Source organism: Macaca fascicularis, chromosome 7 (genome assembly GCF_037993035.2).
Source record: "Macaca fascicularis isolate 582-1 chromosome 7, T2T-MFA8v1.1".
Taxonomy (NCBI): Eukaryota; Metazoa; Chordata; class Mammalia; order Primates; family Cercopithecidae; genus Macaca; species Macaca fascicularis.
In genome coordinates, this window is record NC_088381.1 from 127775503 (window position 1) to 127789700 (window position 14198).

General features: G+C 35.9%; 1 protein-coding gene across 1 annotated transcript in view; it reads left to right on the forward strand.

Annotated features, from left to right (window-relative positions):
• Positions 1-14198, forward strand: part of LRRC9 (leucine rich repeat containing 9) — a 142797-nt gene that overhangs the window by 3176 nt on the left and 125423 nt on the right. The window contains exons 2-6 of the mRNA XM_073997473.1: positions 4562-4642; positions 4916-5134; positions 7568-7708; positions 8266-8329; positions 8623-8693. Of these exons, the coding sequence (XP_073853574.1) occupies positions 4595-4642; positions 4916-5134; positions 7568-7708; positions 8266-8329; positions 8623-8693 (543 nt within the window). The 5' untranslated portion in view covers positions 4562-4594. The remainder of the gene's footprint in view (positions 1-4561; positions 4643-4915; positions 5135-7567; positions 7709-8265; positions 8330-8622; positions 8694-14198) is intronic.

The following is a 14198-nucleotide window of genomic DNA, read 5'->3' on the forward strand; positions in this document are numbered from 1 at the left end:
TCTGCTAAATAAGGGCATTGATGAAGAGAAAATAAGTTGAAGTGAGAGGTAAGATTTGTATCCCAAATGGGCATATGTTTCTTCCAAGGAAAAGTAGTCTCCTTAAATAAATGGAGAGCTATACCTTGTTCTTGAGGATTACTCAAAACTGTAATATGGAAGTTCTCCCTAATTAATCTTTACAATGCAACCTCAATCAAAATCCCAACAGAATTTTTAAAAACTAAATACAAAATAATCATATATTTTATTTGGAAAAAAACATGGGAGAATATCCAGGAAACTGCCAAAAAAAAACATGAGGTGGGAATTTTCAATATAAATCACAGTAATTAAAACAGATATGGCAGGGTGTGGTGGCTCACGCCTCCCAGCACTTTAGGAAGCCGAGGTGGGCGGATCACGAGGTCAGGAGATGGAGACCATCCTGGCTAATACTGTGAAACCCCGACTCTACTAAAAATACAAAAAAAAAAATTAGCTGGGCGTGGTGGCGGGCACCTGTAGTCCCAGCTACTCTGGAGGCTGAGGCAGGAGAATGGCGTGAACCTGGAGGTGAAGCTAAGGGTGAACCGTGATTGCGCCACTGCACTCCAGTCTGGGCGACAGAGCAAGACTCCATCTTAAAAAACAAACAAACAAACAAACAAAAACAGATACTGGTGCAGGAATAGACAGAGCTAAGGAAAAACACAGATTAGAAAGTCCAAAATTAGGTCCTAGTGTATGTGATCATTTTGAATATAACAAAGAGAATGATTTAATTCCTTCTACAATAGATATCTTGGACAAAGGCAAGATAACTTAGAACACCATTTGGTGAATTTGGAGCGTTGAAGGGAAGCCTTTGTCCTTTGTGTCGTGGTGGGCAGCTAGGCTATCCTTTGGTAATCACAGACTTTAATCCAGTATAAAAGGGTTTCTCTTCCCATGAGTAGAGGTGCTGCAAAACACTTTTTTAACTTGGTGCACCATTCAGATAAATCTGGAGAGATAAGACTGTGGCCTGCATCTATGTGTGGGCCTTTGATGGAGCTTCCAAATTCTTTCAGGTTGCTTTCTTGACTGGCTTCTCTCGCAGCCTATGCTGTAATATCCTGAGGTTGTCTAAGAATGGAATAAAGACACAATTGCCAATAGAAAGCAGGGAAGGAATGCACAGCATTTCCTTCAGTATAGACCCATCATCTGACCACTGTCACCACCGCCACTACCACCACCCTATTCCAATCACCATCCTCTCCCACTTATATTATTACAACTGCCCATTAACTAGTCTCCCTGCTTTTGCTCCAAACCCTACAATCTATTTTAAACATAGTAGCCAGAGTGATCTTTTTAATACTTATGACAGTTCATGTTACTCTTCCACTCAAAATCCCCATATAGCTTTTCATCTTACCATAATAAAATCCAAAATCCTCATAAAGGTCTACAAGATAGCACATGATTTGACCCTGAAATAACTCTTTGACCTCACACCCTACCATTATTTATTTCTCTCAATGTACTCCAGACACATAATTTTCCTTGCTATTCTGCAAATATGCCACGTATACTCTCTCACTGCCCCTCGCCCCAACTTTTTTTTTTTTTTTTCATTTGCTGTTTCCTTCGCCTGTATGCATTTTCTCTACATTCCCGCATGGCTCACACTCACACTCCCTTATATCCTTCATTTCTTTGCCCAGATTCCACATTATCATCTGATAAGGTCTTGATCTTCTCTTTCCTCCCACCCCTGTCATTCTCTGTCTGGGGTTCTGTCTTATGCCTTCAATATGAATATTAACAATGAGTGAATGAATGAACAGAGTCCAATGTATTAGGATAATTTACTGACTGTGTTTTTCTTTGTGGTGCTAGCTGGGGTCCCGTCCCTCCTTCTTGACTCAGTGTCTTAGTCTATTTTGTGCTGCTATAATAAAATACCTGAAACTGAGCAATTTAAAAACAACACAAATTTATTTCTCACAATTCTAGAGGCTAGAAAGTCCAGTATCAAGGCATTAGCATCTGGTGTCTGCTTCCAAGATGATGTCTTGAAGTCTACCTCTTCTGGAGGGAAGGAACAGTATGTACTCACAGGGCCAAGTCAGAAGGGCAAAAAAGGGATGAACTTTCTCCATCAAGCCCTTTAAATGGGCAGCTAATGGGCACCTAATGCCATTTGGAAGGGGAGGAACCCTCATGACCAAATTACCTCTTAAGGGCCCACCTCTTAATACTATCATATTGGCAACACCTGAAGTTTGAAGGGGACACATTTAAACCATAGCATTCAGCATGGTAGGGCAATGTCCTCAATTTACAAAGCATGAGTACAAATACAGACTGTGTGCAATTTTCTGGTACGTTTCTCAAACTCCTTTGATTTGGTCCCTTATATATAATACACAGCTACCCCTTTCCCAACCACTTCTGCTCTCAATTTGAAGATTTTTAAGAATCGTTTTGTGAAACTTCTTTCCCTGGTACCTTAAATTTTGGTCTGTAATATGGTTTGGCTGTGCCCCCACCCAAAATTTCATCTTGAATTGTAATAATCCCCACATTTCAAGGGTGAGACTAGGGAGAGATAATTGAATCATGGGGGCACTTTCCCCCATGTTTTCTTGTGACAGTGAATTCTCACAAGATCTCATGGTTCTACAAGGGGCTTCCCCCTTCACTCAGCTCTCATCCCGCCTCTTGCTGCCTTGGGAAGAAGGATGGTTTGCTTCCCCTTCTGCCATAATTATAAGTTTCCTGAGACCTCCCCAGCCATGTGAAACTGTGGGTCAATTAAAGCTCTTTCCTTTATAAATTACCCAGCCTTGGGCATGTCTTTATTAGCAGTGTGAGAACAGACTCTGGTTTGTGTTGATGGGCTTTTTTTCTCAATCTGATGTTGTCTCTGTCATTTTTAAAGACCTTTCTCAATATTTCTGGCAATCATTGCTCTTTTTGTAGCACTGCTATATTCTTTTCTTGTTTTCGTATTTCTGTAGTCATTCTAGTGGGATTTGGGGAGGGAAGATAGGTCAATACACGGACTCAAATCATCATCTTTTTTTCTTAACATTTTAATTTATGTATATGCCAGCACATGTACATAATTTTGCATAAATGAATATAAATGAGCATATAAATGCCTTTAAAATCAAAATTTAGGTAGAATTTCATTAAAGTATAACATACATACAGAAATCACACACATCTTAGGTATCTAACTTTATTTTCAAATTGAACATAACCAGCACCTAGATCAAAAAATACATCATTATGAGCACTCTAGAAGCCCCTCTTTTGCCTCCTCTTAGTTGCTCTTCCCTGAAAGGTAGCCAATATCCTAACTTCTAATACTATAGTTTGTTTATCTTACATGAATTGAGTCATACAGTATTACTCATTGCGTGTCTCTTGTTCAGCATTTGTTTATGTGAAACTCACTCGTTGCAAATAACAATAGTTGTTTGTTTCTCATTCCACTTTTAGGTAGAAATCCCAAAGAAATTTGTAGCTATGACCTGTATGACAAAATGTTCAGAGAAGCACTATTTAACCCCCAACTGGAAACAGTCCAAATGTGTACCCATGGTAGAAATAATAAATGTCTATACACTCAAACTAGGCAATTCTAAACATGCTTTTTAAAAAGTATAATTTCTTCTTTTCCATTTTTGCCTGGATCTATCCCCATCCAGCTTTACATTTATATTCTAGTCACAACAACTTTCACCTGCATCTAAGGAAACTCATATTAACAACTTAGTATATATCTTTCCATATTTTCTCCTGACAATAATTATACACATACATGCATTTACATATATACACACATGCCTATGGGGGAGTTGCTATTGTAAAGAAAGGGGTTAACTGTATACCATTTTCTACATCTCTCCTTGTCAGGTCATTATATTAAAAGCAGGATTCTTATATTTTTTAGATAGTATATATCTGGAATAATATTCAGAAAATATTACAAATTATGAAAGTTGGATTAAGTTTTATTGAAGCTACTTGAGTATTAATTGGTTCATATTCTCTAGAATGAAGGAGAAGTTGTAGTATTTATTTAAATAAACATTTATTACTATGCCAAATATGTTGCTAAGCCCTAAGGATTCTTCTCTTTGCAGTCTAAGTATATTTAGAGAACTGTGTTCACTTTTAGACACGCAGTGTAATACAAAGGACAACCAGAGCCTGTTCAAATGAGAGAAACATGAGTATATAGTGAGAGAACTAACAACTTCAACTGTTAGTAAGGTAAGAGTGTAGATGAGAGATGACCATTTTCTTCAAGTATTGAAGGCTCATCGTGTGGAAAAAAATTTATACCAAGGGGTTTGACAACAAAAGGGAAGGAATTATGGAAAGAGAGATTTAAAATTAAAATAAAAAATAACATCCTAACAGAAAACCCCCTCAGAGTTTATACAGATACTTGGTAATGTACTATGTGAAGATTTCAAACTACAGTTGGGTGGTTCAACCTTAGTAGCGTTAAGGTCTATTTCAACTTTGAATGACAATGACTTTAATATTTATTTCATTTTTTCATTTTCCTTAACAGTTATAATGTTATGATCACTGTTTTTAACGGAAGATGATTGAAAGTGAAAACCTAAACCAAGAAGAAATAATTAAAGAACTGGTGAGTCAAAGTCAAATTTCTTTTTATAACATTTGCAGCAATAGAAAATGGAAAGTTTTTATGCTCCTTTCTAGAGCTGGAAGGGTTACTTAGTGATTTCCTCTACCTAGTGACTTTTGGAAGCAGAGAATAATCATATATGTGATATAACTTTCTCTCGTGAGATTACAAAAATGGCATCAGTGCAATTGACAATTTATAATTTCTAATGGTAAAAGTAATCTTTTGATTATATAAAATAGGTAATGACCAAATTTCTTTCCTTTAAAACAGTGTTTGTGCAATGGCTTATCTTATGAGATGGTTGGACAAGAAGGATCAGATACATCAAAGTTGGAGATGTTTTTCTTAGGGTATCCTCGTATAGTCGGATTATCATTATTTCCTAATTTAACTAGTCTTACCATTGTTGCTCAAGATATAAAAGAAATTTCAGGGTTAGAGCCTTGTTTACAACTTAAAGAACTTTGGATTGCTGAGTGCTGCATAGAGGTAAGTGTAAACATAAAACCTTACACAGAATATTTTATTCCGAATTCTTTGGCTTTAGAAAAATAATTCATTGAAATATATGCATAAGGCATGGGTTAAGACAGATTAATGAGCAAAGGATAGAAATTGATTTGTACAAAGGAAAAAATAAAAACGAGGAATTAAAACATAAACGTATTCTCCTTTTTAGTAATCAAAGCAAATAAAATCAAAACAGCAAGTTACTGGTACAAAACAGACACATAGACCAATGGAACAGAATAAAGAACCCAGAAATAAGACCACAAACTATCTGATCTTTGACAAAGATGACAAAAACAAGCAATGAGGAAAGGATCATCTATTCAATATATGGTGCTGGGATAACTGGATAGCCATATACAGAAGATTGAAACTGTACCTCTTCCTTATACCATATACAAAATTAAACTCAAGATGCATTAAGGACTTAAATGTAAAACCCAATATAAAAATGCTGGAACACCACCTAGGCAATATCATTCTGGACATAAGAACAGGCAAAGATTTCATGACGTTGACACCAAAAGCAATTGCAACAAAAGCAAAAATGGACAAATGGGATCTAATTAAACTAGAGAGCTTCTGCAGAGCAAAAGAAACTATCAACAGAGTAAACAGACAATCTACAGAACGGGAGAAAATTTTTGCAAACTGTGCCTCTGACAAAGGTCTAATACCCAGCCTCTACAAGGAACCTAAACAAATTTACAAGAAAAAAACAACCCCATTAAAAAGTGGGTAAAGGACATGAACAGACACTTTGCAAAAGAAGACATACATGTGGCTAACAAGCATAAGAAAAAAAGTTTAAAATAACTGATCATTAGAGAAATGCAAATCAAAATCACGATGAGATACTATCTCACACTAAGAATGGCTATTACTAAAAAGTAAAAAAAAAAACAGATGCTGGCAAGGTTGTGGAGAAAAAGGAATGCTTATACACTATTAGTAGAAGTGTAAATTAGTTCAACCATTGTGGAAAACAGTGTAATGATTCTTCAAAGACCTAAAAACAGAAATACCATTCAACCCAGCAATTCCATTACTGGGTATATAACCAAAGTAATATAAACAATTCTGTCATAAACACAAATGCACGTGTATGTTCATTACAGCAGTATTCACTGGCAAAGACATGGAATCAACCTAAATGCCCATCAGTAGTAGACTGGATAAAGAAACTGTGCTATGTATACACCATGGAATACCATGCAGCCATAAAAAAGAATAAGATAATGTCTTTTGCAGGAACATGGATGGAGCTGGAGGCCATTGTCCTTAGCAAACTAACACAGGAACAGAAAACCAAATACCACCTGTTCTCACTTAGAAGTGGGAGCTAAATGATGATAACGTATGGACACATAGAGGGGAACAACAGACTCTGGGGCCTACTGAAGGTGGAGGGTGGGAGAAGGATCAGGAAAAATAACTAACGGGTACTATGCTTAATACCTGGGTGACAAAGTAATCTGTACAACAAACCCACATGACAGAAATTTACCTAAATAACAAACCTGCACGTGCACCCCTGAACTTAAAATAAAAGTTCAATAAATAAATAAATTGATTTGTGCAAAGGAAAAGCAGAAATAAGGAATTAAAACATAAACATATTCTACTTTTTAGTAATCAAATCAAATCATAGCCAGTATTACTTAGTAATAAAATTGGTCCACTTAGACACTATTGGTTGTGTTGAAATTCTAACATCTATCTTGAAAAGAAATATTGCAAAACATCAAGAGCCATCATGGAAATGTACGGGGCATACGTTTTGACTTAGAAGTCCCTACTCTAAGATTTTATCCTAGAAAAGTAACTCAATAGCAGAAAACAACCATATGCATGAAGCTACTTGTTGCAGCATTATTTGTAACTAAAAATTTGAAACATAAATATGCTATACATCAGGTAATTTTTCAGACAATTATAAACTTAATGAAATATTCCATAATTATTAAATATAATTTGAAGGATTATGAAAACATTTTAGTCTTAATTTAAAAAGAGTCCCACAAAATTGTATGTGCATTAGGATTATGATGTGCTTACATGGTTATAATCATAACCATATAATCATAATCATTTCTATATGATTATAATCATAACCATATAGAAATATAGAATATATGATTATATATGATAAATATTATTATAATTATAACCATATATAAATAGATATAGAGTTGATTAAAATTTAAAGAGAACATGCAAAATTGAAAATAGTTGTATTTAAGTGGAAAACATGGAATATATTTTTTTCTTTTAAAACAGTTCATTTTGCTGGATATTGATTTTGCAATAAAATATGATATTTAAAAGAAAATATACTTAGAAACCTACTTTATTGGAAGGATTAATAGCAAAACATAAACTAACACTATTCAGTCTCCTTTTCATTTACAGAAAATTGAAGGTCTTCAGGAATGTAGAAATTTGGAAAAACTATATTTATATTTTAATAAAATTTCCAAAATAGAAAATTTAGAGAAATTAATCAAATTGAAGGTTCTTTGGCTGAACCACAATACAATTAAAAATATTGAGGTAAGATAATAATTTCAATTATCTATATGTAAAACCAATTACTACTGTAGAGTTTAAAACGCAATGTTCAAGATCATATTGTGGTTAAAGGCCAAACTATTCATGACTGGTACAATTATTGTTGTCAAAAAGAACTAACATGTATATAGCATTTTATAAGGTACAGAGGATATTGTATACATTACCTTCTTTACTCTTTACAAGCCTAAAAGGTAAGGCATTGTTATTCTTTCTTTGAAGGTTAAAAAAAAAGAGATTTAGAGAAGTTACATAACTTGCCTAAGATTATAAATATACTCTGTGTGATGTATTCTTTTCCTCCTACTCCTCCTTTTTTTCCTCTCTACTCCGCTTCCTGTTCTCTCCTCCAATAATTCTAAGTTCCAGTATAGAGAACAAAGGTGGCTTCTTGGAGGCACTCATTTCCTTCTGTGCTCGTGATGCACAAAGTACCCTGTGCTCAGAGCACCTGGAGAACTAACCAGATTAATCAGAGATGATTTGTAAATGTTAATTTTAATTATTTGTTCTAAATTGTATGTTGTCTAAATTTTTAGGGTTTGCAAACTTTGAAGAATTTAAAAGATCTCAACCTTGCTGGAAATCTAATAAATAGCATTGGTATGTACTATTTCATTTGGAATCTGAGATAATGCTATAGTCATTTTTCATCAATATAAAAAGGATATGCTTAGATTTTTTTTTTCTTTTAGGCTTTTTTCTGTGATATATTTGCAAAGCATATTGAAGCCTGTGAAAATATTATTCATTAATCAGTGATTACTAATTATACAATGGTACCATCAGTCTGTTTATATGCAAGAAATGATGGCTACGTACAACTCAGAAGTATGACAGAATATAAACAGAAGGTAAAATAATAAATTTAATTCTTTTCATCTTATTTTTTAAAGGTCGATGTCTTGACTCCAATGAACAACTGGAAAGATTAAACCTTTCTGGTAACCAAGTATGTTCTTTCAAGGTATGTTTAAGTGGAATAATTTTTATTTATCATCCTGAATCATGAACCATTGTGTTGCAGAAACTGTACTAAAAAGTCCCCCATTAAGGAATAAGTTCATTATTTTGGGCTGATGCTCCAGGAAATTTGAAAGTCATCTGACCACATTGGCCTTAATGATCTGACACTATTGAAACCAAACAAATAACTATTTACCTGGCTCTTAGGATACGATTTTCTCTTAGTTTTCTTCCAGTCTTTTGGCTACATCTCTTCAGTTTCTGTTCTTTTATCCTCTCCGAGCATGTAAGATATGGACTTCCCTTGATCAGTACTGACATCTTTTCTCATTTCTGTCTGCATTTATTCTCTAAATAGTCTCATCATGCCTTAAGACTTTAAATACCCTTTGTGTACTGATTACTCTAAACTAGTACCTTTACTTTCCTTGACAGCTCTCCAGAACTGTACACATATCTTAATGCAAACTAATTTTTCTTCTACCAGACCTTCTCCTGCAGTCTTCCTCACCTCTCTAAATGGAGTTTCCATTCTTCCAGTAACTTAAGCCAAAATCCTTATAGTCATTTTTGACTCTTATTATTCCTTCATACCCTCATCCTATCCATCAGCAAGTACAATTGGGTGCACCTTCAGAATATGTCCAGAGTCTGATCACTTCTTACCACCTGCATCACTACCAGGCTGATTCAAGACACTATGATCTCTAACCTGCATTAATGGAAAAAAGCTTCCTAACAATTTTCCTGTTTGTCCTTTCCCTACTATAGATCTGTTCTCCACACAGAAGCCTTATGGAACCTTTAAAAATCTGTCAGATAAAAATCACCCTTCTGCTTAAAACCTTCCCTTGGCTTCTCATCTCTTTCAGAGTAGAAGACATTTCTTATAATGGGCCATAAGACTACCTAATCTAGCCACCCCACCACCCCCAACCTGTCGCTTTGACTACAGCGTCTACCACTCTCTCCTTCGTTTGTCCAGTTTCAGCCACACTAGTCTGAATATACCTAGCACACAGTAATCTTAGGGCCTTTGCACTCGCTGGAATTTTCTTTCCTCATATACCTGCATGGCTCATTTCCTCGTTTATTTCAGGTCTTTGTCAAAATATTATGTTCTAAGTGACACCTTTCCTTCCCAATTTAGGTGTAATAGGAAAACCCTCACAACCCTCCCCAACCTGCAGCACTCGCTATCACTGTGCCACTGTTTTATTTTTCCTCTTGGCACATCCCTTACTAGAATACCAGCTCTCTGAGTACAGGAACTTTGCCTGTTCTCTTCATTGCTATATCCACAACCCTTAACATAGTGTTGGACATGTAGTAAATCTCAATAAACATTTGTCAAGAACATGAATGAAAGAGAAACAACCAAATAAAGGGACTTAATATTTATCACATATAATGTTGGTTAAAAGGTGACATTTATAATTTTGACAGTGTAAGACTGAAGGTGCATATTCGAACACATCCTCTAGAAAATATTGAAGAAAGGTAAATTTACTATAGAAATAACTTTGAGTTCATAAGTATTAAAGTAGGCATTATTCTACTCAGGCAAAAATATAAAAATACCAAAAAGCTATAGAATGAGGCAGATTAAGTCCCTTAAAAAGATATGTAAACAAAATTCTATTAGTGAAATTCAAGAGGAAATATTTGATAAGAACTTTAAAGTGTCAACAGAATTTGAACAAGCATTGGTGGGAGGATCTTCTGGGTAGTAGGGCGTGGGCATTCTAAGAAGGGGAAAACAATATGTACAAACACAGAGAAGTGAGAAATCAAGGGGTATATTTGAATAACACCAGCATTGTCATTTGACTGGAATATAGAGTATATATAGCAACATTGGAAGTTAACTAGAAAGGTCAATTGGGTCTCGAATATAGACGGTATTTTATAGACAACAGAGAGCTGTAAAATGTTTGAGCAAGAAAGTGATATGATCAGAAATGTTCTTTAGGGATACTGATCTGGAGTTAGTGTTTATTGACTTGGAACAGGTAGAAGAAGAAAACCCAGTCAGGAAATTTCAGGAATAATCTAAATGAGAGATTGTGAGACTACGAATTGGAGTGTTAAGAGAAAAAAGAAGAAAAGAAGAAGAAGAGAAGGAGGAGGAAAGACGAGGAAGAAATAGATGCAAGAGACATTATGGTTGTTGAATTTGCAGAATTTCACAGCTAGTAGAATGTGAAGAGCTAGAGAGTCCGAAATGAATCTGTGATTACAGTTCTTAGCAAGCTCAAAAAATATACAAATCAGAAAAATAATGGCTAGTTTTGTGGGGGTGAGGGGAAGGGAATGTGTCTGGTTCTGGATATGTTGAGTTTAGAGTACCAGTGGGGCCCTCCAGGTGAAGATCTGCACACACAACACTGAGAAATGGGTAAAGAATAGTCAATACCTTACAATCTTGGCATAACAAGCAAGAGTGTGAAGCAATGCTTAGGGCCATGGCAAATTGTCTCTACCAACATTGAGGCCATCAGATAGGTGATCAGATTAAACGTGGAAAATAAGCCATGATAGAAACCAGAGACACTCAGAGGGTGGTAACAGTTGTGACAGGGACAGGCAGTAAGATAGATAACAGGATTGTGTGTGTGTGTGTGTGTGCATGCATGCATGCACATGCACACGTGTATCTTTCCCCTTCTAGTTCTGCCAGTTTAAGATACTACACTAAATCTTTAAATCATACTTACTATATGGAAATTCTAATTTTCAGCCTGGTAAACACATCATAAAATTAAAACAAACAGACAAAAAAACCTTTGAAATAATTCTTACTTTTAAAAGAGCTCTTTTAAATCAATTAGAAACAAATAATCTAAGATACCCAGTAGAATAAAGGATAAGTGAGCAGATAATTCATAGAATTGAACTCCACATGACTAGTAGATTCATAAAATAATTTTCAATCCTACTAAGAATGAATAAAATGAAAAATAAAATGTGATATAAGGCTGGACATAGTGGCTCATGCCTGTAATCCTATCACTTTGGGAGGCCAAGGCAGGCGGATCACTTGAGGTCAGGAGTTCGAGACCAGTCTGGCCAACATGGTGAAACCTTGTTTCTACTAAAAATCCAAAAAAAAAAAAAAATAGCCAGGCGTGGTGGTGGGCGCCTATAATCCCAGTTACTCAGGAGGCTGCAGCAGGAGAATCTCTTGAACCTGGGAGGCGGAGGTTGCAGTGAGCTGAGATTGCACCATTGCACTACAGCCTGGGTAACAGAGCGAGACTAGGTTTCAAAAAAAAAAAGAAGATATAATTGTAATTGATAATATTTTATATAGTCAACATTTGATAAACATGATACTCTGTGTTAGAAAGATTAGGATAAGATGGGCATTTATATGACATTGGTAATCATTTAAAATGATAGAACTTTTCTAGAAAGCATTTAGATAATGTGTACCAAGTCCTTTAAACAGGCTTCTATCCTTTAATCTATCAATTCCTCTTTTAGGAATCTATTCCAAGAAAATAATGTGAAATGTGGATAAAGCTTTTATACTTAAAATAGGCTAAAATTCCAGAAGAGATCAGAGAGAGAGCTATGAATGTTAAATTCAGAGTGCTGTGGGAACATATAAAAGGGAGACCTAGCCTTGTTTGGGATATCAGGACAAGACATCCTTGAGGAGCTAATGTTGCAGCTAATGATATCAGACGTGAGTAGGAGTTGCCCAGGCAAAGACCCTTCCAGGCTTAAAAGTTAAAGCATGTGTGAAGGCTCAAGGTGGTTGAAAGGGGTATGGCAGATTCTACGAACTAGAAATCCTCTGTGACTGGAACACAGCAAGGGAAGCAATTATGACATAAGGCTGAAGAAGATAAGTGCAGGATTCTAGGAAAATAAGGCATTGCCCTGTCAAGAAACTATAGGGAAGTTTATCTTACCTGGCTAGCCATGGTACCCTTGTGGTGGTTATAAGCCGTGGCTGCATAGGCAGAAAGACCTCTCAGGTCTAGCTCTGCCTCACACTAGAGGCAGCATAATACAGTGGAACATGAAGTTTAGGTGAAATAACAATGTAAAGTACCCGAATAGTGACCACCACATAGTAAGGACTCAACAGATCCATTGTTCTTATTATTTTATTACCATTACTTTAATTACACTGACCTGCTGTATTTCAGTATCTTTATTTTAAAAATGGTGATAACAGGATTATTATAAAAATTCATTGTGTGTCATAATATTTAAAAAGGCTTTTTATGGCATTATGACTGTCACGAAAACATTGAACCTGATTCACAGGAGCTTTTACTATCTTCATATTAGAAATGTTCCTGGAACACTATTATCTTAGATTTTTATCTCTAACCTTTCCTCCTACCCTAAGAAGATAACTATCCTATCCTGGTGGTGACTGAATAAATTCTGTGCCCACCTTCCAACCATACCAGGCACCAGAGCACTAATTTTCAGTGAGATTTTGTGCCTTCATGGACTCCACTGTCATCTGAATTTGGCATGTAGTTGGGGGATTTCTGTGTAGGAATTCAGAGTTTATACCCACCATCTACCAGCTCATTTATACCCACCATCTACCATAGTCAATGAAACATAGCAACCCAGTAATCAAAGGCTGCCAAATGGTTTACCTTCTTGCCCCTGCAGAATTTGACCAAATAATTCTCTGCACAGCTCTGTCCATAAATTTTCCTTTTAGAGCAACTCTGCTTAGTCCTCCTCCCCACATAGGCTCAGCCCAAGCCTCAGGTCAGACCAGTGAGCCACATTCTCACTTGTCCAGAGAGAGTTTGGAAATATATTAACCACCTCAACCTGTATTACTCTTGTTTCCAGCAACCTGACTTCACTATTCTCTTTTCCATTCCTTTTTTACTGTAACTTTAGAACTAATGCTTCCTGGTTCTTCCTTTGGATTTCCCTTAACCTTGATTCTGATTTTTCTAGCTAGCATTGCATCCTTTCACGTTTGACTCCACCACAGTACCCTCCTATCTCAGGCACCATCCTGGTAATGAGAAAGTATGAGGATATCCTCAAAGTTGGTTGAAAGTAATCAATTTACTTTACATATTTATTTAGTGCCTGCTGTGTTCTGAGTGCTGAGTGTTGGGAATACAATGTTAAACAAGACACAAACCGTGTTCTCCACAAGTTTATTGCAGGGTTAGCAAACATTTTCTGTAACGACAACAAAAAAAAGCCAAATAGAAAGTATTTCAGGCTCTGTGGGCCACATGTGGCCTCTACTGCATATTCTTCTGTTTTTTCAATACTTAAAAATGTAAATAACATTCTTTTTTTGCAGATTGGGGGCCAAAGCCCATATAGACCCTTGGCTTATAGATACAAGCAATTGGCAATAGGGTATGATAAAGTCCATACCAAAACTAAGCTCAGTAGCTAAAAGAGCTCTTAGGAGGAACATCTATCCCAACATTGGGGGATGAAACAAGGCTCCCAGGGAATATGACACTGGGTTGGGCCCTGACAGATTAAAAGGTGAAAC